The sequence below is a fragment of the Panthera leo genome, chromosome E1 (genome assembly GCF_018350215.1).
Source record: "Panthera leo isolate Ple1 chromosome E1, P.leo_Ple1_pat1.1, whole genome shotgun sequence".
Taxonomy (NCBI): Eukaryota; Metazoa; Chordata; class Mammalia; order Carnivora; family Felidae; genus Panthera; species Panthera leo.
In genome coordinates this window covers 54,727,813-54,751,798 of record NC_056692.1, presented here as the reverse complement: position 1 = coordinate 54,751,798, position 23,986 = coordinate 54,727,813, and the positions used below count along the sequence as shown (strand labels likewise).

At 45.8% G+C, this 23,986-nt stretch overlaps 1 protein-coding gene and 1 long non-coding RNA gene across 10 annotated transcripts in view; one reads left to right on the top strand and one right to left on the bottom strand.

Annotated features, from left to right (window-relative positions):
• Positions 1–23,986, top strand: part of CD300LF (CD300 molecule like family member f) — a 103,126-nt gene that overhangs the window by 78,549 nt on the left and 591 nt on the right. For 3 of the 8 annotated variants that reach the window (XM_042914624.1, XM_042914620.1, XM_042914618.1), the window contains 4 exons: positions 6,035–6,367; positions 7,867–7,963; positions 15,861–15,954; positions 22,614–22,820. In XM_042914624.1, coding sequence (XP_042770558.1) covers positions 6,035–6,367; positions 7,867–7,963; positions 15,861–15,954; positions 22,614–22,637 — 548 coding nt within the window. In that variant the 3' untranslated portion in view covers positions 22,638–22,820. Of the gene's footprint in view, positions 1–6,034; positions 6,368–7,866; positions 7,964–9,250; positions 10,410–15,860; positions 15,955–22,610; positions 22,821–23,986 lie in introns of those variants that run through there. The other 5 variants (XM_042914622.1, XM_042914621.1, XM_042914625.1 and 2 more) reach the window with 5 other exon arrangements.
• On the bottom strand, positions 1,188–22,617 carry LOC122205955. 2 transcript variants are annotated; one of them, XR_006196313.1, is made up of 4 exons: positions 22,452–22,617; positions 16,867–17,092; positions 11,189–11,416; positions 1,188–1,591 (listed from the first exon to the last, which is right to left on the bottom strand). It is a non-coding gene; the product is annotated as an uncharacterized LOC122205955 (long non-coding RNA). The 2 variants fall into 2 exon arrangements; XR_006196312.1 differs by lacking the exon at positions 1,188–1,591 and having other exon boundaries at positions 11,091–11,416.

The following is a 23,986-nucleotide window of genomic DNA, read 5'->3' as shown; positions in this document are numbered from 1 at the left end:
TATATATACCATATCTTCTTTATCCATTCATCTGTCGATGGACATTTGGGCTCTTTCCATACTTTGGCTATTGTTGATAGTGCTGCTATAAACATTGGGGTGCATGTGCCTCTTTGAAGTAGCACACCTGTATCCCTTGGATAAATACCTAATAGTGCAATTGCTGGGTCATAGGATAGTTCTATTTTTAATTTTTTGAGAAACTTCCATACTGTTTCCCAGAGTGGCTACACCCAGTTTACATTCCCACCAGCAGTGCAAAAGAGATCCTCTTTCCCTGCATCCTTGCCAAAGCTATCATTGCCTGAGTGGTTATTGTTAGCCATTCTGGCAGGTGTAAGGTGGTATCTCATTGTGGTTTTGGTTTGTATTTCCCTGATGATGAATGACATTGAGCATTTTTTCATGTGTCGGTTCGCCATCTGGATGTCTTCTTTGGAGAAGTATCTATTCAGGTCTTTTGCCTGTTTCTTCACTGGATTATTTGGGTTTTTTATTTGATTTTTTTTTTTTTTGGCGTTGAGTTTGATAAGTTCTATATAGATTTTGGAAACTAACCATTTATCAGATATGTCATTTGCAAATATTTTCTCCCATTCTGTTGGTTGCCTTTTAGTTTTGCTGATTGTTTCCTTCGCTGTGCAGAAAATTTTTATTTTGATGAGGTCCCAATGGTTCATTTTTGCTTTTGTTTCCCTTGCCTCTGGAGACATGTTGAGTAAGAAGTTGCTGTGGCTGGGGTCAAAGAGGTTTTTTCCTGATTTCCCCTCTAGGATTTTGATGGCTTCCTGTCTTATGTTATGTCTTTCATCCATTTTGAGTTTATTTTTGTGGATGGTGTAAGAAAGTGGTCCAGGTTCATTTTTCTGCATGTTGCCGTCCAGTTTTCCCAGCACCATTTGCTGAAGAGACTGTCTTTATTCCATTGGATATTTTTTCCTGCTTTGTCAAAGATCAGTTGGCCATACATTTGTGGGTCCATTTCTGGGTTCTCTATTCTGTTCCATTGGTCTGTCTGCTTTTGTGCCAGTACCATACTGTCTTGATGATTACAGCTTTGTAATACATCTTGAAGTCCAGGATTGTGATGCCTCCAGCTTTGGTTTTCTTTTTCAAGATTGCTTTGGCTATTTGGGGTCTTTTCTGGTTCTATATAAATTTTAGGATTGTTTATTCTAGTTCTGTGAAGAATGCTGGTATTATTTTGATAGGGATTGCTTCCTTTATTTTCTATAACCCAATTTCCCCTTCTTTCCTCTAGTCCAGAGAGACATTACCTTCTATCTCTCGAAGTATGTAAGTTTCCTAGGGCTGTTGTAATGAAGTATCTTCAACTGAGTGGCTTAAACAGTAGAAATCTATTGGCTCACAGTACTGGAGGACAAAAGTCCAAGATCCAGGTGTCATCAGAGTTGGCTCTTTCTGAGGGTTCCTGGTGGTTTGTTGGCAATCTTTGGCATTCCTGATCTCTGCTTAGTTTTCATGTGGTGTTCTCCCTGGATTCATCTTGGGGTTCAGATTTCCCCTCAGCTCTTTTCTCCAACACTTGCTTCTCCATCTGTGTCTGTAGCCTAATGAATTGTACCAGCCTCTGCCAAAGACAGAAAAATATTATCAATTGCATTTGTGAAGTGCCCAGCCATCAAATACTGGGTATTCTGCCACATCTCTTCCAGCTGTGCTCTCTATGCTACACCAGGGATAGTCATGATCTGCTTAGGAAGTTGCAAGGAATCCCAACGGTTTTCCTCCTTCCACTCTTATGGTTTTCTACTCCTTCCTCCATGCCCTCCTTTCCAGACGCAGCTCTTGCTTTTTTTGATGTACAGTTCTTTTGTGTGTGTGTTTGTTGTGATAAAATATACACATAATATCTATCGTCTTTACCATTTTAAGTGTACAGTTCAGTGGCATTAAATATACTCACATGGGGTGCCTGGGTGGCTCAGTCGGTTGAGTGTCCGACTTCAGCTCAAGTCATGATCTCACGGTTCATGGCTTTGAGCCCCATGTCGGGTGCTGTGCTGACAGCTCAGAGCCTGGAGCCTGCTTCAGATTCTGTGTCTCCCTCTCTCTCTGCCCCTCCCCTGCTCTCTCTCTCTCAAAAATAAACATTTAAAAAAAATATTCACATGGTTGTGCAGCCCTCACCACCGTCCACCTCCAGAATTCTTTCATCTTGTGAAACTGGAACTCTGTCTCTATTAAACTTATCTCCCCGTTCTCCTCCCCCTGTCCCAGCCCCTGGCACCCACCATTCTGCTTTCTGTCTCTATGATTGTGACTATTTTAAGTACCACATGTAAGTGGAATCATACAGTATTTGCCTTTTCGTGACTGGCTTATTTCATGCAGTGTAATGTCTTTGGGGTTCATCCATGTGTAACATAGTATAGCATTTCTTTCCTTTCCAAGGCTGGATAATTCCATTGTATATATATGCCACGTTTTGTTTATCCATTCATCTGTCAATGGACACTTGGGTTCCTTCCACATTTTGTCTGTTGTGACTAATGCTACTGTGGACATGCTACTCTTTGAAACTCTGCTTTCAGTTCTTTTGGGTATATGCCCAGAACTGGAATCACTGAATCATATGGTAATTCAATTTTTGATTTTTTGAGGAATCACCAAACTGTTTTCCACAGTGATTGTATCATTTGACATCTCCACCAACAGTGCACCAGGGTTCCACTTTTTCCACATCCTCATCAATGCTTGTTTTCTGTTTTTTTAGATAGTAGCCATCCTAATGGGTGTGAGGTGGTGTCTTGTGGCTTCGATTTGCATTTCCCTAATGATTGTGATGTTGAGCACCTTTTTATGTGCTACTGGTCAATTAAATATCTTTGGAGAAATGTCTATTCAAGTCCTCTGTTTTTCTGCTTTTGTTTTTGTTTTGAATTAGGTTGTTTGCTTTTTGTTGTTGAGTTGTAGGCGTTTTCTCTATATTCTAGATATTAATCCCTTTGAGACATATGATTTGCAAATATTTTGGTTTTTGTGTGTGTGTGTGTGTGTGTGTGTGTCTCTCTCTCTCTCTCTCTCTCTCTCTCTTTTTTTTTTTTTTTGCTGCAGCTTTGCTGGAACACGGGGCCCTTCCTAAGTGTGCTAGTTGGGTAATCCTAGCTGAGCGTAGGTGTGGGTGGGGGCTATGATGAAAATGCCACTGCCACAGCACCCCACCCTCCGTTGATGCTCAGGGTGTCCCTGGAGTGGACAGAGCTGACAGTGGAAGTTGGTGACTCAAGGGTGAGGTACAGCAATGGGGCCAACAGCCCTGGGGCCTTGTTTAGAAGGCAGAATGTAGACTTGAGAAGGATGAAGACAGAACCACCTGCTGAAGCCTGAGAGAGAGGAAGAGCAGAGTGGAGGGAGGGAAGGGAGAAGAAGTGAGGAAGAAAGGAGGTAAGGCAGCCTGCTTGCTGCCTCTTCCGTCTTTGTGAGTAATGATAATTTTGCATTCTAAGGGAGGTTCCCTGTCACTCTCACTTGCTCTAACTGAGCTGAGAGTTTTCCTGAACTCCAGGGAGTCGGTGAGGTAGCAGCACTTACTTTAGACAACACTAAGATCTACCTTGAGTTGACTGGCAGGGGAGGGAGGAGCTTGTAGGAATGAGAGATTCAGTTCAGCCAGGGGTAAGGGGTAAGTCAAGAGTCCAGCTGAATGAAGTGGTCGTTCCTTCAACAAACTCAGTATGTGCTTTGCATCACTGAGGTAACACAAGGTGAGAGAAAGAGCACCTGATCAGAGTTGTAGGGTTCTGGGTTCTGGGTTGGCTTTACATCTGATCACACAGGCTGGCCTTGTTCAAATCCCTTAACTTTTGGGCTTTGGTTTCTTCAACCCTAACTTGAAAGGATTGGCCTACATCAGTCAGTAGGCTATGATGAATTACTAGGTTAAAACATCAGGGGCGCCTGGGTGGCCCAGCAGGTTAAGCATCCAACTCTTGATTTCGGCTCAGGTCATGATTTCACAGTGCATAGAATTGAACACCTCCTCCACACTCTCTTTCTCAAAATAAATAAACCTTTAAAAATTGGAATAGAATAGAAAACATCTTAGTGCACAGTATTATTTTTTGAGACTTTTGTTTCAGACATAAATATGGGTGGTAATTCTGGGCTGAAATGTAACACTTATTTCTTATTGTGGGTTTTAGGTGAAAACTTTTTTTAAATATTTATTTATTTTGAGAGAAAGAGAGAGTGCGCACGTGCAAATGGGGGAGGGCCAGAGAGAGGGAGAGAAAGAATCCAAAGCAGGCTCAACACTGTCAGTGCAGAGGGGACTGCAGTACAGACGAGACTCAATCTCATGAATCATGAGATCACAATCTGAGCCAGTATTGAGTCTGATGCTCAACTGACTGAGCCACCCAGGTGCCCTCAGGGGAAAACTTTTAAGAGCACCGGAGAGGTAGATGAAGTTCCTTTCCAGCAACCACATTTTTGTATTTCTAGGTTAGTTATCAAATACCCCAAGTACATAATATTTTTAAACAACTTTTCTCCTCATCTGTGCACACACACACACACACACACACAGATTTTTCCAGGGATCTTCCTTATTTTTCATTTTGAGAAATTAAAAAGAGATGTGATCGCAAGGGTAGGAGTGGAAGGCGGAGCAAACAAAGAGAAGCAAGTACTTGGCACTGAGTTTCTGGAGGACTGTGGGGTCCAGTGCACCTTTCCTCCTGTAGATACGGCGGAGTAGCGATCCACTGAGGCCAGAAGATGTGTCTTTCCAGTGCCTTCCTGCTCCTCTGCCTTCCGGGTGAGTGCACCTTGAGGCAGGGGCATGTCCCGTGGAGCTGGAGATGATGGGGAGGAAGAGAATCTACAGAGACAGATCCATATAGGAGGTGTGGAAGGCTGGGAAAATCTTCCTGGAAGATTCAAAGTTTTGTTCTACTTATTTGATTCTCCCACCTATCCTCCCTTGAGAATGGAGAAGGGAAATATTATCCTCTGGGTAATCACCCACTTGACTTTTCCTGACTTGGGGCATGACCCCTATTTGCCAGTGGTTCTTCTTTGTGTAGAATCATGTGTTGCCCTTGTCAGGGAGAGAAAGGGGTTGACTTAAGGCTAGTCAGCACATGGCTTCAGACTCTCCCAGCTCTTATTGACTTTCCTCTGTGTCTCTGCTCCCACTTAACTCCTGGGGTGGAGGGGAAGCATCCTGTACCCCTCGTCCCCCCACAACCTGGGGAACACCAGATTACCCACTGTGGGGTCCTCACTCAGAAGCAGAGTGTTCCAGCTTTAGTCCTGTAACTTGAGAGAAACTCCCTCTCTCTCCCTTCTGTCCTCTGTGTTCAGATTCCAAATCCCACTCTTTGTAATGCTGTGTTAACATGAGGATTATTGAAGCCTGGACATGACATGGGATAGTCAGAGATGAGTCCTGCCAGAGGTGGCTTCAAGGATTAAACCCATTAACCCATTAACACATGTAAAGAGCATGGAACAGTGCCTGCTCCTTCCTAAACTCTGAATCAATACTTGCTATTATAATGAGGACAGTGCTGGATCCTTGCTCAATTTTCTCTCACTCCCCCTCTTAACGGAGGAGAGCCAGGTTGGGCCTATAACAGAGTGAAAAATCACCCAAGAGAAATGATTCAGACTAATATCACCTCCAGAGACTCAAGAAGGTCAAAATGGCTTGGTGGGGGCTGGGGGAGGGGAGAGGTGAGTGTGGAAGGAGGATTTGAGAGATGAGTATGTGTGTTATGTGGAGGGAAGTTGATTTGCCATAGAGGAAAGATTTTTTCTGGTCTGCTAGAAAAGCAGGAGAAAATTCATCTTGCTCACAGATCTGAGGGGAACACAGCTGCCCATGTAGGCATGTGTTTGTGCAACTAGGCATGTTTCCTGTAGAGGGGTGAGCATGGGAGGATGTGGGGGGCACCCAGGGATGGGGAATGGTGTCTCTGTTCATTGAAGGTCACTGCAAGTTGGTGAACAGGGGCCAGGAGCTACAGGATGCACTGGATAAGGTGTGGGGGTTTGTGTTTTTCAGGCTATTTCACTCTGAGCATTCCCAGGATCTTAAAAGGCACAATGGGAGGAACATTGGTGATGGAGTGCCGGTACAATGTGGGAGAGGAGGGTCACAGGAAGTTCTGGTGCCGAGGGCCCAACTGGACAGACTGTGTCCGAGTCATTGAAACAGAACAGATGGCAGGGCAAGAGGTGAGGCGTGGCCGAGTAACCCTTCGAGACAACCCCAGAGAGCACCTTTTCCATGTGATCACGGAGGACCTGGAGGAAGGAGATGCAGACACTTACTGGTGCGGGGTGGACAGGGCCACAAGTGTCCCCCAGGCCCCGGTGGCCGTGACTATTTTTCCAGGTAATCCCTTCCCACACCCTTTGCCTGCATAGGTTGAGGTCATGGGTGCCCAGTCTCTCTTGCTGAGGAGCGAAAGGAGGCTCCAGCCAAGGCCCATGTCTGGCTACCCAGGGGGACAGGAATGCACCTGCGTGTAGGCACAGGCATCTGTAAAAGCCTGTGTCCGTGCCTACATGTAAGTGTGACTGGTGAAATAAGTCGGGTTGCATCTTGAGCCCTGGAGTCAGAAAGCTGTGTTCAAGTCTCAGCTGTGCCACTTGTGGGCTGTGTGACTTGGGCAAGTTACTTAACTGGTTTGTGCCTCAGTTTCCCCATTAGTAAAACTGGAGAACAATAGTGTTGCTGTACAGTGATTGAGAGCATTGAATGAGTTGGTAGGGGTGAAGCGCTGATCACAGTGGCTGGTAGTTAGTTAGGACTTACAAGATGGTAGCCATTGGTACTATCATCCAGGCCAAACCAAAGTTGCAACACTCACATCTCCAGGTTCTGGCAGGGAAAAGTGGCTTTATTTATGGGCTTTAGGGGGTCCCCTTGTTTCTCTCCCTCAGTTATTCAAACATTATTGTCTTCCTATTATGGACCTAGTCTGGTGATGTCGGGGGGAGACGGGGAAAGCAGACAGATTCAGTCTTCACAGCCCGGTGGGCTTGCAGGGAGTTGTAGATGTTGACCTTGGAGTGGAGATGAGGAAGGACAGGAACAGAGAACAGGGGAGCTTGGGAACAGTGGTGGGGCAGGGGAAGCCCATCCTTTACGGACATGCAGCCACTCACTATACAGATGGTGACAGGTACAATGTAAGTGTGTGTGGGGGCTAGTGAGATAGGGATTAAATGGTGTTTGAGTGGGGAGGGGCTACCTTGGGTACAAGGCCCTCAGGAGGGCTCCCTCCCAAGGAGGTAGCACGTGAGCTGGGTCATGGCCCCCCTGCCCTATGGCTCTGCTGGGGACCCCAGCCCTGGTGTCCTGCTTCTTCTTAGCCCAGCATGAACACAACTATGTAGTTACAGCTCCCTCACTCGGGTCCCCACTCAGAAGGGGGCACATGAAAATCTACACCAGCATTTTTTCCATGCTTTTATTTTATGCCATATACCTGCTCTGTGTGTGGGGGTGAGGGAAAGAGGGAGGGTCTGGGTCCTGCCCTCTGGAGTTTTCAGAGTCCCCACAGTGATGAGAATTTGCTGGAGCTTCACCGGAAGGCCTCTTGTGGGGTTTCTTGGAGGGCTGGCTGAGGCCCCTGAAAGACCCCTCCTTCCAGCATCCCCTGCCTGTGCCTGGGATGTCTTGGTGTCAGATGGGGCTGGGTACCCCCCCCCCCCGAGAAGTAATATGGGGTTCTCCTGCCTGGTCTTGGCACCTCCCCCAGGACACTTCTCCTCTCTGTGTAACCACAGCGTCCCTTGAAGATGGGGAGACGTGCAGTGTTATGATGACTGAAGACTTTGAGCCATTGGGAGGTTGGGGCAGAGAGTGACTTGTGACTTGCTCTGTAGGCTCAGCGACAGTATCAATGATGACCACTGAGGCATTGGCCAGCATGGGAACCCCAGCTCTGACCAGTCACATGGCCAGCCCTGGCCTTCCTGCCTGGTAAGAAAAGCCATGTCCCTGCAGGAGGGTCCCACTATCCTGGCTTTATAGTTTCCTGGTGGGGATGCGAGCTTGGGGTTCCCCTGGCTTTGGTGTGACACCTTAGTACTTGCTACAGGTCCCAAGGAAGGCCAGGGCCCCTGTACCTGGCCTCTGCTTTGGTTCTCTGCTCTGTCTCCTTCCCCGTCTCTAAGTGTGAGGGTGTTAGTAGCCAGTGTTTGGGTTCCCATTGAAGCTCTACTTTTTATTAACAGGGTGATGACACTGGGCAAGTCACTTAACCTCTGCATGTCTCAGTTGCCCCATCTGTAAAATGAGGATGATTTGGGGCACCTGGGTGGCTTAGTCGGTTAAGTGTCTGACTTTTGACTTCGGCTCAGGTCATGATCTCACAATTCATGAAATCGAGCCCCTTGTCAGGCTCTGTGCTGACAGTGTGGAACTTGCTTGGGATTCTCTCTCTCCTTCTCTCTCCGCCCCTTCCCTGCTCTCTCTCTCTCTCTCTTAAAATAACCAAATAAACATGAAAAAAAAACAAAATGAGGGCGATTCTAGTGACTATGGTTGTTCTTGTTATTTGTAGTTGTTTTATGCCAAAAACTAGTAAAAAAATATAATCATTTATGATGTTCATGGATTCTGTGAGTCAAACATTTGGACAGGATACAACACGGAAATTTGTCTCTGCCCCAGGATGTCTGGAACCTCAGCTGGAATCCCATATGTGGCCTCTGCATGTGGTCTGGGCTTCCTTACAATATGGTGGCTGGGTCCATGAGCAAGTGTTCCAAGACAGCCAGGTGGGCCCTGTCTCCTTCTCCTGACCTATTCTCAGAAATCATACATTGCTTCTATGTTCTGTAGTCAAAGCAATCACCAGTCCATCCAGCTTCAAAGGGATGAGAAATAGATTCCACCTCTTGATAGAGAAGAGTCAGGCTTCTGGAAGAGCATGTGGGACTAGAAATATTGCTGTGACCATTTTTGGAAAATACAACCTGCCACAGACATGATAACAGAACAGCCTTACAGAGTCCCTGTGAAGAATACATTAAGGGAATAGGGTGAAGCATGGAGCCAGGGCTCCCCACATAGTAAGCCATTCTCCCTTTTCTCTCTTCTGTCTCTCTGTCCTGGGGAACATCTTATCAGAACCAGCGTGGCAGGGGGGGCGCTGATGATGGTCCATGACTTGTGTGCTGGGTTCAGAGTCCAAAGGTGGGGTGCAAAGTGGCCTCTCACTAATGCACTGTAGTCACTTTCTTCTGACCCTATTTCCTCCACCAGGCCCTTCCTGTTCTTTGCCAGCTTCCTATTCCTGGTCTTGCTGAAAGTCAGCCTCTTCCTGAGCTTCAGTTATGCTGCCATTTGGTTGGCCTGGCTTCAGCATCACCTCTGAGGACGATGGTCTGCCTAGCCCAGTGTAACTGCAGCTCACTCCCCAGTGACTCCCTGTCTGGTGACACAGTTCCTGGCCTCTCTGCTCCAAACTCAGCCTGGACCCATCCCTGGGATGTGAAGCCAGAAATGAATCAGCCCCAGCAGAGACTTTTGTGCCTGGGCATTGAGTCATCTTTGCCGGATCCTTTCCTGGGCTGGTCTGACAGCAGACACCAGGACTCCATGTGAGGACATGGGCTGTGGACTGAGATGGATGTGTGTTCAAACTTCAGTGCTTACAACATGATCCAGTAGAGGTTTTCGATGGCTCTCATCCTCTGTTTCTTGGATTTGTATATAATTGAGATAATACATGGAGGACATTGGCCGTGTAGGAGCTTCCACATGGAGCTGCCATGGCAATTGCTGGTTTGGGTCCAGGGCACAGGGAGGAGGGTAAGCAGTTAAGGGACCTGGGAGGAGCAAGCCAGGCCTCCTGCGACTTCTGCTTGACTCTGGGCACAATGTGGGCAGGTGGTTAGCCCCCAGAGGTCTCACCCACATCTGTCTGTGCCAAATATGCATTCAGCAAAGGGGAGAAGGGGATGAAGAATGTGGGTCTTGCTTTAAATGGCAGCTGAAAGCACCATCCCTATGTGCAGCAGGTTCTAGGAAGAGGATTTTCTTGTGACAAGCTGCAAACAGAGCTGCTTTGGGGCAGTGAGTGTCCAGGCACGAGGGGGCCTGACCTGGCTCTAGCCTGAACCCCTCCCCACTCCTTCTCTCTCTTTGTCCCTCTGTCCTCCATCCTCAGTGGCCTCTGTCCTGAGGAGGAGTTCCTTTCTCTTTCCTTAAGGTTCAGCCCTTATGCCCAGGGTACAGAAATCACATCTTATCTGCTATTCTTTTTGATACTCCTCTCCCCTGGATTTGTGTGATCTACAGAAGAATCCCACATGCCTTCTATGCCTTCATCCAAGGTGTTGCTAAAAATACTGAACAGGTGGGGCGCCTGGGTGGCTCAGTCGGTTGAGCGTCCGACTTCGGCTCAGGTCATGATCTCGCGGTCCGTGAGTTCAAGCCCCGTGTCGGGCTCTGTGCTGACAGCTCAGAGCCTGGACCTGTTTCAGATTCTGTGTCTCCCTCTCTCTCTGACCCTCCCCCGTTCATGCTCTGTCTCTCTCTGTTTCAAAAATAAAATAAACGTTAAAAAAAATAAAAAAAAAAGTACTGAACAGGTGACCTCCCAGGTGAAACCTTTGGTCATCTGACTGCAGGTGTCTTGACTTCTTTCCTGCAGGATGAGGAATGTGGCAGGCACCCTGACACTGTCCTTCTAGACAGGTGTGACAACAGGCTATCAGTTGGTTACTGCCTCACTTCTAGTTGAATAAATATATCCTCACACTTTTTCATGAGTTAATTAGCAAGACAATAGGCCCTTTAACTCCTAGCACCCTAAGTAAGCGGCTTTCTCTGTACCGAGGGTCTTACAAAGAGGCCTAGTGAGAGCTAAGGGGAAATGAGTGTGGGATGAACCCACTTGCTTCTAATGAATAGGATATGGCAAATTAACAGGATGGCACTCTGCTATTTGGTTATCAAAAGACTCGGGGGTGCCTGGATGGCTCAGTCAGCTAGGCATCTGACTCGTGATTTCTGCTCAGGTCATGATCTCGCTGTTGTGAGGTTGAACCCTGCATCAGGCTCTGTGCTGGGTGTGGAGCCTGCTTGTGATTCTCTCTCTCCCTCTCCCTCTGCACCTCCCCTACTCACTCTCACGCACACACTCTCTCTCTCTAAAAAAAAAAGTCTCTGGTTTCTGTCTCACTGGCTTTCACTTACTTGCTATGATGGAAGCCAGATGCCATGTTGCGAGCATGTTGGGAGGACCATATGGCAAGGAACTGAGGGGGCTTCTCACCAATATCCATAAAAGCCTTGAGTTCCATGGTCTGTGAGCAACTGAATCCTGCCAGCAACTACATGAATGAACTTAGCAACTGACCCATCCTCAGTTGAGCCTTCAGATGAGAATGCGGTCCCATTCAACACTGCAGCCTTCTGCAAACCCTGTAAACAAAGTCATGCACAATTTCTGTGTAATAGTATATATTATTGTTTTAAGCTAAGTTTTGGGGTAATTTGTTATGCAGCAGTAGGTAACTTTGATCCCATGAGTTGCCTAAGAGTAGGACCAGGAATGAAGGTTTATCTTTCTGCCTTCTCAGGATCTAGCACAGTGTTGACACACAGAACATGCACAGAAATGTTGGTTGCAGTGATGGGAAGTCACTGGTGAATCCAGGATTACCCCATCAGGGCAGGAGGCAGAGACAGGTCAATGCACATGCTCCATTTGAGGAGTGTGCAAAGAAAGGTTTAATGCAGTGTGTCTCTTTCATTCAGCTCTTACTTATCTCTAGGAATGCCCAGGGCCATGTCAGTGACACTTGGCCAGGTTAGAGTTAGGGTTAGGGTTAGGTTTAGGTTTAATGACTTAACTCCTGGAATGCTCACATTGTCACCAATGAGTGAAATTATTCTGTAAACCCGAGACAGTGGGTCAGGATGGAGCGGGTGGTCAACATTGTTCCATGTCATCATGAAGATGCTGGTGCCTGGATTGTAGGTACTTTATCAACTCTCTTTAAGAACTCTTGCCTCCAAACTGAAGTGGGCTTCCCTGGGTGGATACATCTCCCACATACCTTTAGTTGGCAGCCAGAGAGAAGTGCCCATTCCCATGGCCCTTGCAGAGAAGCCTCCAACCCCACCTCTAGTGTTTGCTCATGGATAAGATTCCTGATACTCCTTTACTGTATCTTTTGCTTTAAGAAGCCTTTGCCATGACCATAACTTGTTAAGTTGTTTGAGTCCTTCCAGTGAATCACCAAACTAGTGGGAGATCATGGGACCCCTTGTGCAGAATGAAAAGGTGTTTAGGGGGTAAAAGAGGAGCTTGTTATTATGAAAGGAAGGGAACGGGCTCTCTTCATCCCTCCCTTAACTCCATTATTTGGCAGAACAGTGGCACCCCCAAAGATGTCCCCATTGTAACCCCCAAAAGAACTTGTGAGTATTTTACTTTTTATGGCAAAAAAATACTTTACAGATGTGATTAAGTTAAAGATCCTGAGATGGAGAGATTATCCTGGATTATCCAGTGGGCCCAATATTATTGTAAGGGTTCCTATGAAACAGAAGCTGGAGGGTCAGAGTCACAGAAAGAGATATGATAATGGGAGCCAAGGGTGGAGTGATGTGGGGCCATGAGCCACATGCAGGTGGAAGAAGTCAAGGAAGTGGATTCTGCCCTGGAGCTTCCAGAAGGAATGAAGCTCTGCTGACATTGTGACTTTGATCCTGCAAAACTAATTTCAGACTTCCAACCTCTAGAACTTTAAGACTGGTATACATCCCCCCTCCTCTTTGTGACACCAAAAAGGGCATCTAGGTTAAGATTTGAACTGTGGAGGAATGTAAACCTTGGTTATAGCTGGACCAGAAACCATCCCCCAAGAGGACCTGTGTGTGACCACAGTGGACAGGCATTTCCCACAGGGCAGGGCTAGAGTTGTGGAAAAGCTATAGGGTTGAAAGCAGAGGACAGCCTGAGATGGAGGGGTAACTGGCCTCCCAGGGATGGGTGCGCTCTGCCGTGTCTGGGTGGGGCCTCAGCAGGTGAGGGAACATGGTGCCATCAAACTCCCCTTGTGGCTGTGGTTTTGGGTCACTCTCTATTTCAGCAGGTCCTTCCCCTTTCCTGATAACTTTACAGCTTAAAATGAAGAAGTAGCAGAGGAAGGAAGCAGATAACAAAATATGGACAGGAAGTGACAGTATCCAGGGCTGGAACTCTTAGGCCAGAAGTCAGACGAGAAGGATCTGGATGTTCTGGGGCTAGGGAGACAGGACCACCGGTCTATTTGTAGCTCGGCCCCCTCTCTGCCTTCAGGTGACTGGGGCTGGGACTTGTCACTTACTGAATCTTCCCTGGGAGGAGGAGGTGGAGAAAACGATGAAGGAAGTTCAGGCACACACAGGTCCCATGAGATCACACCACCTAAGCAGATGGGCGGGAGGATATCGAGACCATGGCTACCACTGCACGGCACAGGCTGGGGTGGGGCATTTTGTCAGCCCACAGGTGTGTGTGTGTGCACTTGTGATAGCAGTTGCTAACATGACACCAGGGTCTGTGCCTAGCACTTGACATCATTGATCTCATTTATTCCTAACAACAGTCCTTAGGAGGTGGATACCACCATCCTTATGAAGAAACTGGGGGCTACAGAGGTGCCAGGGAGGGAGAGGTGTACTCTCCTCAGCAGTGGGAGGCCAGTGGTTAAGGGGGACAAGAGCCAAGCTTCCCATGATAAACAAAGTAAGGACAAGCCAGAGGCCTGGTGTTTGGGTGTGCAGGGCCTCACAGGAGTAGACCCCAATTCTCAAGAGGCCCAATGGAGTGGCACAACCTGTCTTGGGGCCGGGGAGGGTGACTGGGGCAGCAGTAATGTGAGTTGTCAGGTGAATGAGCCACTGTAAGGCAGAATTAGCAACGACTTGGGTGTGCAGCCACCAGGCATCCAGGATCCACTGGGACGTGTGCAGGCAGCAAGTGACTGTTGATCACGCACCAGAAGGTCCCGTAGGCAGCCCCAGTTGTTGCCCTTGAGGATCCAAACAAAGGATCCTGAATTGGTCTTGAGCTGCACTGGAGAGTCTAGACAGAGGGATTTCAGTAAGATTTGAGGAATTACTATTTTTTTTTTTTTTTTTTTACCGGACTGAACAAATCCATGCCAAACTGCTGGCCAGAATCTTCTGCATGTTGCTGTCTAGTTCTCCCTGCACCATTTGTTAAAAAGACTGTCTTTTTTCCATGGGATATTCTTTCCTGCTTGGTCAAAGATTAGTTGGCCATACATTTGTGGGGCCAATTCTGGAGTCTCTATTCTATTCCATTGGTCTATGTGTCTGTTTTTGCGCCAATACCATGCTGTCTTGATGATTACAGCTTTGTAGTAGAGGCTAAAGTCTGGGATTTGCTGGCCAGAATCAAAGGGGGAAGTCCCATCACCCAGTTTGTGAAAACTTTGCTCTGCTTAGTGAAACAGTTTCTGGTGGTAGACCCTGGCTGCAAGGATGAGACTCAATAGCCCAGTGCAGTCATTTTGCACAGCAACCTGTCAGGTTAAGTGTATGTTTACCCCAGAACCTGGAAAATTTGGTGAAAATTTGACAGCAAGGAAGCCAATGAATCAGACTTCAAAAGTTTCCTCATTTTCTTTCAAAACCACCAGCAACGTCTGCATTGTCTACACTCTGGTGTCTGGATTCGAGACTGGTTTGAGGACACCATGCCTCTCCACTTTGGAGACACTATTTCTATGGTAATAACTTATTACTGTACAATTGCTGAAAGTGGAGGAGAGGTCCAGACACCTGTCTTTGGGAGGCAGCTCTCTTGTGTGGCTCCAGCTCCCTGCCCCGGTCCTTTCACTTCCTTCGAATCCTTTGAGGAATTTGTAGACTGTTTTCCACCACTTTCCATTCCCATGAACAGGTATATGGGTGTTCTGACTTCTCGACATCCTTGTCAAGACTCACTCTCAGACTTTTTGATGCTAGCCACTCTAGTGGGTATAAAGCAGTGTCTCACCGTGGTTTTGATTTGCATTCCTTGATGGCTAGCATTTCCCTAATGATGTTGTCTGTGCTCCTCTTTGGACTGCCCCAGCTTTCTACCTCCTCCCTAGTGGTGGAGCAGATAGTAATGAGGGGAGTCTTGTCTTCTGGAAACTAAGCCTCTTCCCCTATGGCAGCTGGGGACATTCCCCAAATGCATGTGTTTCAGTTTTTGGTGGAGATGGGCAGGCCCCAGCCCTAAGGGCCTCCTGCCGTCCCCTGGCAGAGTGGCTCTGGGCAGTGGGTAGACACTGGATGGTAGCTCCCATGTCATAGAAGCCATGCTGTGGATTGTGCAGCCTGTGGCCCCCAACTGCAAAGCATTGGTAAGACATTGGGGTGATGGAGGTGGGGAAGAGGCTGTGCTTCCTTTTGGGAAAGTGATCTCCCTACTTCTTGGTCACTAAGCTCTTGGTCAGTTTGCTGCTTCCTCTACTGGCTTTCCCCCCAAATCCCAAAGGATAACAAACCAGATTGGAGTTTGTGAACTTGATTTGATGAAGTCTGGTATCAGGACCTCCCTCTGCCTCTGTCTTCTTATCTACAAAGTAGGAATAATGGTAACTGCCTTACAGCTTTGCTGTGAACTTCAGAAATAATTTTGGGGAACCCGCTAGCACTGTGCTTGGGGAAGAGAAGCAGTTATTGTTATAATCGGGACCCCTGCCTAGCCCCTCCTGGGTGTTGCAGTTCTACAGTTTCCTGTCTCCCTGAGATGCTCTAGGTCTGCCCAGCCCACACTTTTCTCAGAAACTTCAGATCTTATCCCTGCACTGCCAATTTCTCACTCAGCTCCTGACTGGAATATTTGATTTTCCACTTACAGGCAGAATCCTGCCAGGAAGAAAGGCCCAAACCTTTTGATGGTTGAACAGAACTCACGGATCTGGCCACCATTCCCTTCCCTTTCTCCACAGGAAGTGAGAAATATCTGTGATGCTTTGGGCTTTGAGACCCAGAAGCTTACGTTTATTAATTAAAAAAAATTACATGTGTCTTCTTCCAAATATTAAACTCTAGCATTTTCAATAAATGTAATAACCATATTAATAATGATGATTTAGACATAGATTCTAAAGTTTAACAGATTTTCTACTGTTATTTCCTTTATACCCACATCTTTTTCAAATTTCAATTCTTTGGATTGACTTCTCGGTTGGGTGGAGTACTTTGAGACTTTTTTTTTTTTTAACATAGTATAAATGGATAATGCACATTTGGAGTCCTTGCATTTTTGAAATATCTTTCTGTTTTTGTCTACAAGGTAGAGCATTCTTGGACATTGATTTTCTGTCTTGAAATTCCATAGACATTACTCCACTGCATATATATTTAATTGTACACACACACACACACACACACACACACACATGCATTTAATTGTAAGATACACATGGAAAAGACTACATAAAACATATATGTACCATTTACATAATAATCATAAAGCAATTTTTATATAGCTACCAATGAGGTCAAGAAATAGAACATTGCCAGTACCCCAGATATCTGCTTTCTGTTCATACCCTCTCCCTCCTCCACTAGATATCTGCATTACTCTGATAGTTGTGACATTCATTTCCTTGATTTTAAACATCAACCATATTGTAGTACATTTTACATATAAGAAAATGCACCCATTTTATATGTACAGTTCAATGAGTTTTGACCATCTCCTTCCCTGTGACCAACACCACAATCAAGATATAGGACATTATCAATTACCGCAGAAAGTTCCCTTGTGCCCCTTTATAGACCATCCCTACCCCTGCTACAGGCAACTATTGATCTGATTTCTATCACCTCTATATGAATTTTATATAGTTTAGTCTTACCTACTTTGGGACTTCATATAGATGGGATAATATTGTAAATATGTTCATGACTTGCTTCTTTCACTTAATATTATGCTTGAGATTCATCATGTTGCAGCTGTAGTGTGCCCATTTTCGTTGCTGAATAAGATTCCACTGTGTGATTATACCACATGTATTTATCCATTCTATTGTCGATGAACATTTGGTTGTTGTCAGATTTTGCAGTTATGATCAGGACTACATTCTACATTCAATTCATACATAAGAAAATAAGGACAGTGTATTAGTCACTTGTCTGTTCGCTCTTAGATCTACTCATTGTCATCTATCTATCTATCTATGTATCATCTATCTATCTATCTATCTATTATATATCTATCTATTTTCTATGTATCATCTATATCTATCTATCTTCTATCTATCTATCTATCTATCTATCTATCTATCTCTATCCATCCATCATCTATCTCTCTAGCTCTATCTTATCTATCTATCTCTCTCTCAATCTATCTAGCTATTATCTATCTACATACCTATTCACAATAGTATATAGTCTCTTATTGTTAGGTAAGTAGGGTCTTTTCAATTTTTCACTAATATGTGTTCTCATTTCCAATTTTTTTCTTAGCCTAGATTATGCAAAGCAGAAATATGGGGCACAGAGAAAGGCCACTTTTATAATTCTTTACACCTATTGCTAAATTACATTGTAGAACCAGAGCAGTGTGTCACCCACAAGGAATATATGAGTTCCTATAACACCACACCTTTGTCTGCCTTTACTACTACCTTAAAAACATCTTGACTAACGGGTCCCTGGGTGGCTCAGGCAGGTAAGCATTTGACTCTTGATTTTGGCTCAGGTCATGATCTCACAGTTTGTGGGATCAAGCCCCAAGTTGGGCTCTGCGCTGACAGTGCAGAGCATGCTTGGGAATTCTCTCTCTCCCTCCCTTTCTCTCTGCTGCTTCTGTGCATGTGCTCGCTCCCTCTCACAAAAATAAATAAATAAACATGAAAAAAAGCCATCTTGACTAATTTGGGAAAATTTATAATTTAGTTGTTTTCATATATCCATGAATTTGCTTGCCAGTGAGGATAAACACTTATTTTTTCTGAATATTAGTCCTTTGCCTTTCTTTCTTCTTTTGAGACTTGCGGGTCCATGGTCTTTGCCAATTTTTCTTTTAAGGCTTTAGTATTTCTCATTTTGATTTGTACAAGCTCTTAATGTTTTTGGCATTTTTTCCCCTATTTTATTATTTAACCACAGAAATGCTTTAAATTTTATGTAATTAAATCTAGCTTTGTGCTTGTATTTCAAGTTCTGTGAGCAGCATGATGACACCCTGGAGACTGCCTATCACAGGACATGACCCTGCAGTCTGCCCGTTCACACTCCTGGATGCCACATTGGCCAGCTCCTCCCCTTTGCTCCTAGCCCTTTCCAGCCACTGCCTCTTTTCTCTCTGCTTTTCTTCCCAGAGCTTCTTGTGAAACACTGTCTACACTGGCTGGCTCCGTTTCCTCTTCCCTCCTTTCCCCCCCAGTCTCTCCCAATCTGTCTTGACAAGGAACACATCCCTCCTTCTAATCCTGTCCAGAGGCATCTTGTCTTTCTGCATCTTATTTTACTTCTCTGTAGTGTTTGGTTCAGCCAATGGCTCCTTCCTTCTGGAAATGTGTTCCTTTCCCTGCTTTCAGACTCTCCTGGTTTTCCTCTTGCTTCACTTTCCTCCTCCTTACTTTTTTTTGCCACCTTTCTTCCTCAGTCCACACATGTTGCTGAACTTGGGAACCTAGGTCCTGGTGCTCTCAGGTAACCCTGTGAACTTCTAAATGTGTGTCTCTCACCTGGACCACAGGTTGTACACTCAACTCCTCACTAAGCATCTCCACTTGGACGTCTAACAGGCATTGAGAAACCCTTAGTGAAAGGAAAAGCATTTCAGGTAGAGGGAACAGCACATGCAAAGGCCCTGAAATGAGAAAGCATTTGATGTATTCAAAGAAAAGGAAGGGAACCAGTGAGTCTGTAGGCTGATAGGTAGGTGGGAGGGGGTTGTATAAAGCAGTGGTGGGATAGAGGACCAGCGAGAGAGGAGGGGTAGACTTTGGTCATGTTGAGTGTGAGGTGCCAGAGCAGCCAGTCCCAAGGGCACAGCAGGGTCATGGGGAATTGGGGCTGGAGACACTGGGCAAGGAATCTGAGGTGCTGGTGGAGGAGCGAGTGGGAGCTGCTGCTTCCCCTTGAGGTGACATGGGGCTGTACCAAGCGGAGAAGCAGGGAGGGCCTAGAAGAGAGAGCCAGCTTCTCAGGCCACACCAAATGAGGCCGATGAGGACCAAGCAGAAGCATCCGGGTCTCTAACTGGGCCAGGTTGGACTCAGCCTGAACCAAGACTGGCCTATAGTCACTCTGTACGTTGTTTGGACCCTGAAAAAATTATCATACATCTAAAGTAGCTGCCATTGCCTCAGGATTCTGCTTCCAATTACTAGCAGGAATGATCTCTGGTGAGGGGCCTGTCCTCCAGACAAGAGGGTGGCAAACTCTTCTCATCAGGGCCAGATAGGGGGCATCATGGGTTTTGTGGGCCAGCTACTCAATTCTGCCCTTGTAGCAGAAAAGCTGCCTCAGACAATATAGAAAGGAGCAAGTGTGGTTGTGTTCCCGTAAGACTTGTTTATACACTCTGAAATGGTAGTGTTGTGCAATTTTCATGTGTCATGAAATATTTTTCTTCTGATTTTTCCAACTGTTTAAAAATGTAAAAGCGTTTGAGGAGTGCTTGGGTAGCTCAGTTGGTGAAGCATCTGACTTCTGCTCAGGTCATGATCTCGCGGTTCATGGGTTCGAGCCCCGCGTCGGGCTCTGTGCTGACAGCTTGGAGCCTGGAACCTGCTTCCCCTCTCTCTTCCCCTCTCTCTGCCCCTCCCATGCTCATGCTCTCTCTCTTTCTCCCAATAATAAATAAACACTAAAATTTTTTTTTTAAATGTAAAAGTGTCCTTAGCTCATGGACTATAGAAAACCAGAGGGTGGCCAGGAGGCATGGTTTTGCATCCATGTCTCCCAAAGCCCTGCAAGTCTCATCATTTGTCAACCTGATTTTATATTAATTACTTTAGCCAAGCCTCCCATGCTATGGGAAACAGTGACTTTGGCTGTCACACCTCAGTGTAGTACTGTTTGGGTGCCAATTCTTATGGAAGACTCTGTAACTCCTGTGGCTCCAGGGGGCCAAGATACCTTGGTGCTCTCCTGAGGCTATCAATGAAGTATGCCCTCACTCCATTCTGGGACTGTGGTGACCCTTCATGGATCCCAGTTTTGGGCAGGGAGCTCTGCTCCAGTTACCCATCTGGTATGGGCCTAAGGCATAAGCTCCTGTCCCCTTGTGGTTGTTGAAATGCCAGCCCCTTTCCTCCTAAAGCCCGTATCCATTCTGATAGTTCCCATCAGCCATCTGGTATCAGATCCTGTTCATAGTCTTGGCTTTCAGTTCCCTTTACATTTCTGGCACTTGGGGATTTCCTTTGCTTTGGTTTATTTGTTTGTTTATTTATTTATTTGAGAGAGAGAGAGAGAGAGAGAGAGCGAGCGCACGTGCGCACACGCACGAGTGGGGGAGGGGCAGAGGGAGAGGGAGACACAGAATCCCAAGCAGGCTCCGGGCTCCGAGCTGTCAGCACAGAGCCTGATGCGGGGTTTGAACTCAAGAACCATGAGATCATGACCTAAGCTGAAGTTTGACGCTTAACTGACTGAGCCACCCAGGATCTCCTCCTTTGCTTGATTTTGAATTCACTTAAGTATCAGAACCTTTGGAGTTGCATTTTATTTATTTTACTTTTATTAATTTTTCTTTTTAAAAAATTTTAGAGAGGGGAGACGGAGGGAGGGAAAGAGAAAGAGAGGGAGGGAGGGAGGGAGAGAGAGAGAGAGAGAGAGAGAAGAAAATCTAAAGTAGGTTAGGGGCGCCTGGGTGGCTCAGTCGGTTGGGCGGCCGACTTCGGCTCAGGTCATGATCTCGCCGTCTGTGAGTTCGAGCCCCGCGTCGGGCTCTGTGCTGACAGCTCGGAGCCTGGAGCCTGTTTCAGATTCTGTGTCTCTCTCTCTCTGACCCTCCCCCGTTCATGCTCTGTCTCTCTCTGTCTCAAAAATAAATAAACATTAAAAAAAATAAAAAAAAAATAAAGTAGGCTCCATGCCTAGCACAGAGCCTGATGTAGAGCTCCATCCTACTACCCTGGGATCATGACCTGAGCCAAAATGAAGAGTTGGATGCTCAACTGACTGAGCTATCCAGGTGCCCCTTGGGTTGCGTTTTAGATAGGATTTCCATGTTTGGAACTAGAAGACAGTCTGTGTATTGGCTCAGTCTACCATATTGCCTGGAATTTGTCCTTTCTTATTGGATAATGAAATGTGACCACATTAGGCATATTTTATAAATTTTAAACCATTATTGCTTGCCTTTGCTCATTCCAATTTCCTTTATTTTATAAAAAAAAATTTCAAGGATCAGATTGGGGGGAAAAAAGAAAGCAGAAGAAAACAATGTAAAAGCAGGACCTAGGTGACTGAAGATCTGTTTGATGCTCTTGATGGGAGAATGGAAACCTCCAACTGTTGTCTGTGCTGAAGAACAGAGTACACAGAGTTGTGCCTACCATTAGTTCCACTCATTCTGGGTCCCCCAGTTGAGTGACTAGTCACATACATGCAAGCAGGAGCCATGTGGCTTTTTCCCTCTGGGGCTCAACATATATACCATATTTCATTAGATATGGTGAAAGAAGGAAAATAAGAAATTGTGCCCTTACAGCAAGTTTGAAGTGACAGATAATCTGATAGAGAGTTTCAAAAGATAGTGAAGGTTATAGGCTATGGGTATCAACCACTGGGAAAGAGAAGAAAATGATGGGGGTTATTTATCACTGGAATTACATGTTTAGATACCTGTGTCTTAGAGAAGAATATGCCTCTGGTGTGTAAGTTGAATTGGAGGGAATGTACAGCTGGTTGATAGACCAGATGAGAAGCTAGTCCTGTTCCAGGACTATTCTAAAGATATTTAACATTTTTACTGAGTAGTTACTACTATGTTCCAGGCACTGTGCCAAATGCTTTATGTTTGTTCACTCATTTATTTCCTATGATGCAAGAATGGTTACCAACTACTGTACCTTATACATGAAGAAACTAGGGAAGAGAGTGATTTAGCAACATGCCCAAGGGCACATGGGTAGTACATAATGGAGGTGGGATTTGAATCTGCATAACTCCAGAATCTAGACCCTTAACCAAAACCCTTATACTAAATTAGGTTGATAATGTACAAGAAGGTTGAGCATCCCCACAGGAAATCAGAAAGTTGGGTCTGGAGCCAAGACAGAGACTAGGTTAGAGGAAAGGGTATGAGGTCAACTGCCTGGAGGTTATGGTTGAGAGAGTTATGGGGAGTCCTCACCCCTGATCTTTAAGTGGGCATGTTTTATGACCCCAAAGTAGGCAGCCAGAGAGCAGGAGCAGCTGGTTATGTCAAGCAAGCAAACCCAGACGGGAAGAAGAATGGGAGGCAGGTTCAAAGGCTCACCTCTGTTGGAGGTTTCATATATTGGGATTGGCTTTCATGGAGGCTTGGGGTATGATCCAAACATTATATTGCCATTAGATGAAGCACAAATCAGCAGATTTCCCATGTTGTTCTTAGTCCATTCTCTGAAGTATCTCTTGTCATTCTTCTGTTTCTAAGTAGGGCTTCAAATTAGGAAGTGTCTAGGAGAAGAACAAGGAAGTAAATGAGAGAGAAACACAAAGGAAACTTGAACAAGTAGAAGGTGGATGACCTAGGCTCTGTCACAAACACCTGGATTCCAGCTGGGACTTGGATTTGCTGGGGACACTAGCCAGAGAGACGGGACCATGTGGCTGTCCCCAGCTCTGCTCCTTCTCTGCCTCTCAGGTGAGTGAGGCTGGGGCTTTGGGTACCTGGTATTTCAGGGGGTGGAACAGTGGGCAGAAGGTCTATCCTGGGTTCAAGCCAGAGGTGAAGTCTCAGCAGACACAAGAAGGACACATCCATTCATCCATCTGTGTATCCTTCTATCTACTCAGACATTCACCTACAGATCCTACATACACTTATTGAGCACCAGATGTGTGCCAGGAGCATTCTGGTTGCTGTGTTTAAGAGCAACTTCTGCAGTCAGGAACTCATAGTTGAATGAGGGAGACAAACCACTATGATACAGTGTTGAACTTGTTGTAGAAAGAGATTTATTTATATGGTGTGGAGGTGCACAACAAGGGCCCCAAACACTGCTCTTGACCAGGTGCAATTCTTCACTGATGCTCCACTGGACATTGGTCTTGAAAGATGAATAAATTGGCTGAGTGGAAAGTGGGAATAGCTTATGAAAAAGTGTAGAGATATTAAAGATCATGGAGGTTTCAAAAATTAGCAACAGTTGTATTTTGTCAGAGCTTAGTTTAAAGGGGTTGGAAAGGTTTTTAGTAGGAATTAATGAAGGATCTAAAATGGCATCCTCCGCACCCATCTCAGACCCTTTCTGGAACAAGATGTAGTTCAGGCAGGTAAATAAAGTTGTCCATTGAAGGTTGGAGTTTCAGAATAGAAACTGTTAAAAATAGGCATTCAACATGGACGAGAGCCCATTCTCTACAGGAAGTAAGTTTAGGGTAAAAATCGGACGGTATTCTTCATGTTTGTAGAATAAATTTTATGACATGGAACCTGCCCAACATAATCATGGACTGTTCCAGAATAGTGAGTGGAAAAGGCAGAGGTTTAAAGGAAGAATACCAGCTGGGTGCAACTGGCCAAAACATAATTTTCTTTTCAGTAACACGGTAGAGTAGACAGGATGATCTTCAAGGCCCCCCAGAGCCCTCATAACCGAGATCTTAGACTCAGAAAGACTTTTAAAAGAGATGCATCTCATTACACGTGGGAGGTGCTCAAAATGCCTTGAATGAGGGTGACGATGATAATAGATGTTTTCTGAGTTACCGTAATTAATGAAATGGGCATCCAAAGCAGTAGTGGCTGAAGCCAGCTTGCATCGGCTCATAAGAACTGATTATGGGCTTATCTTCCCAACCCCGTGT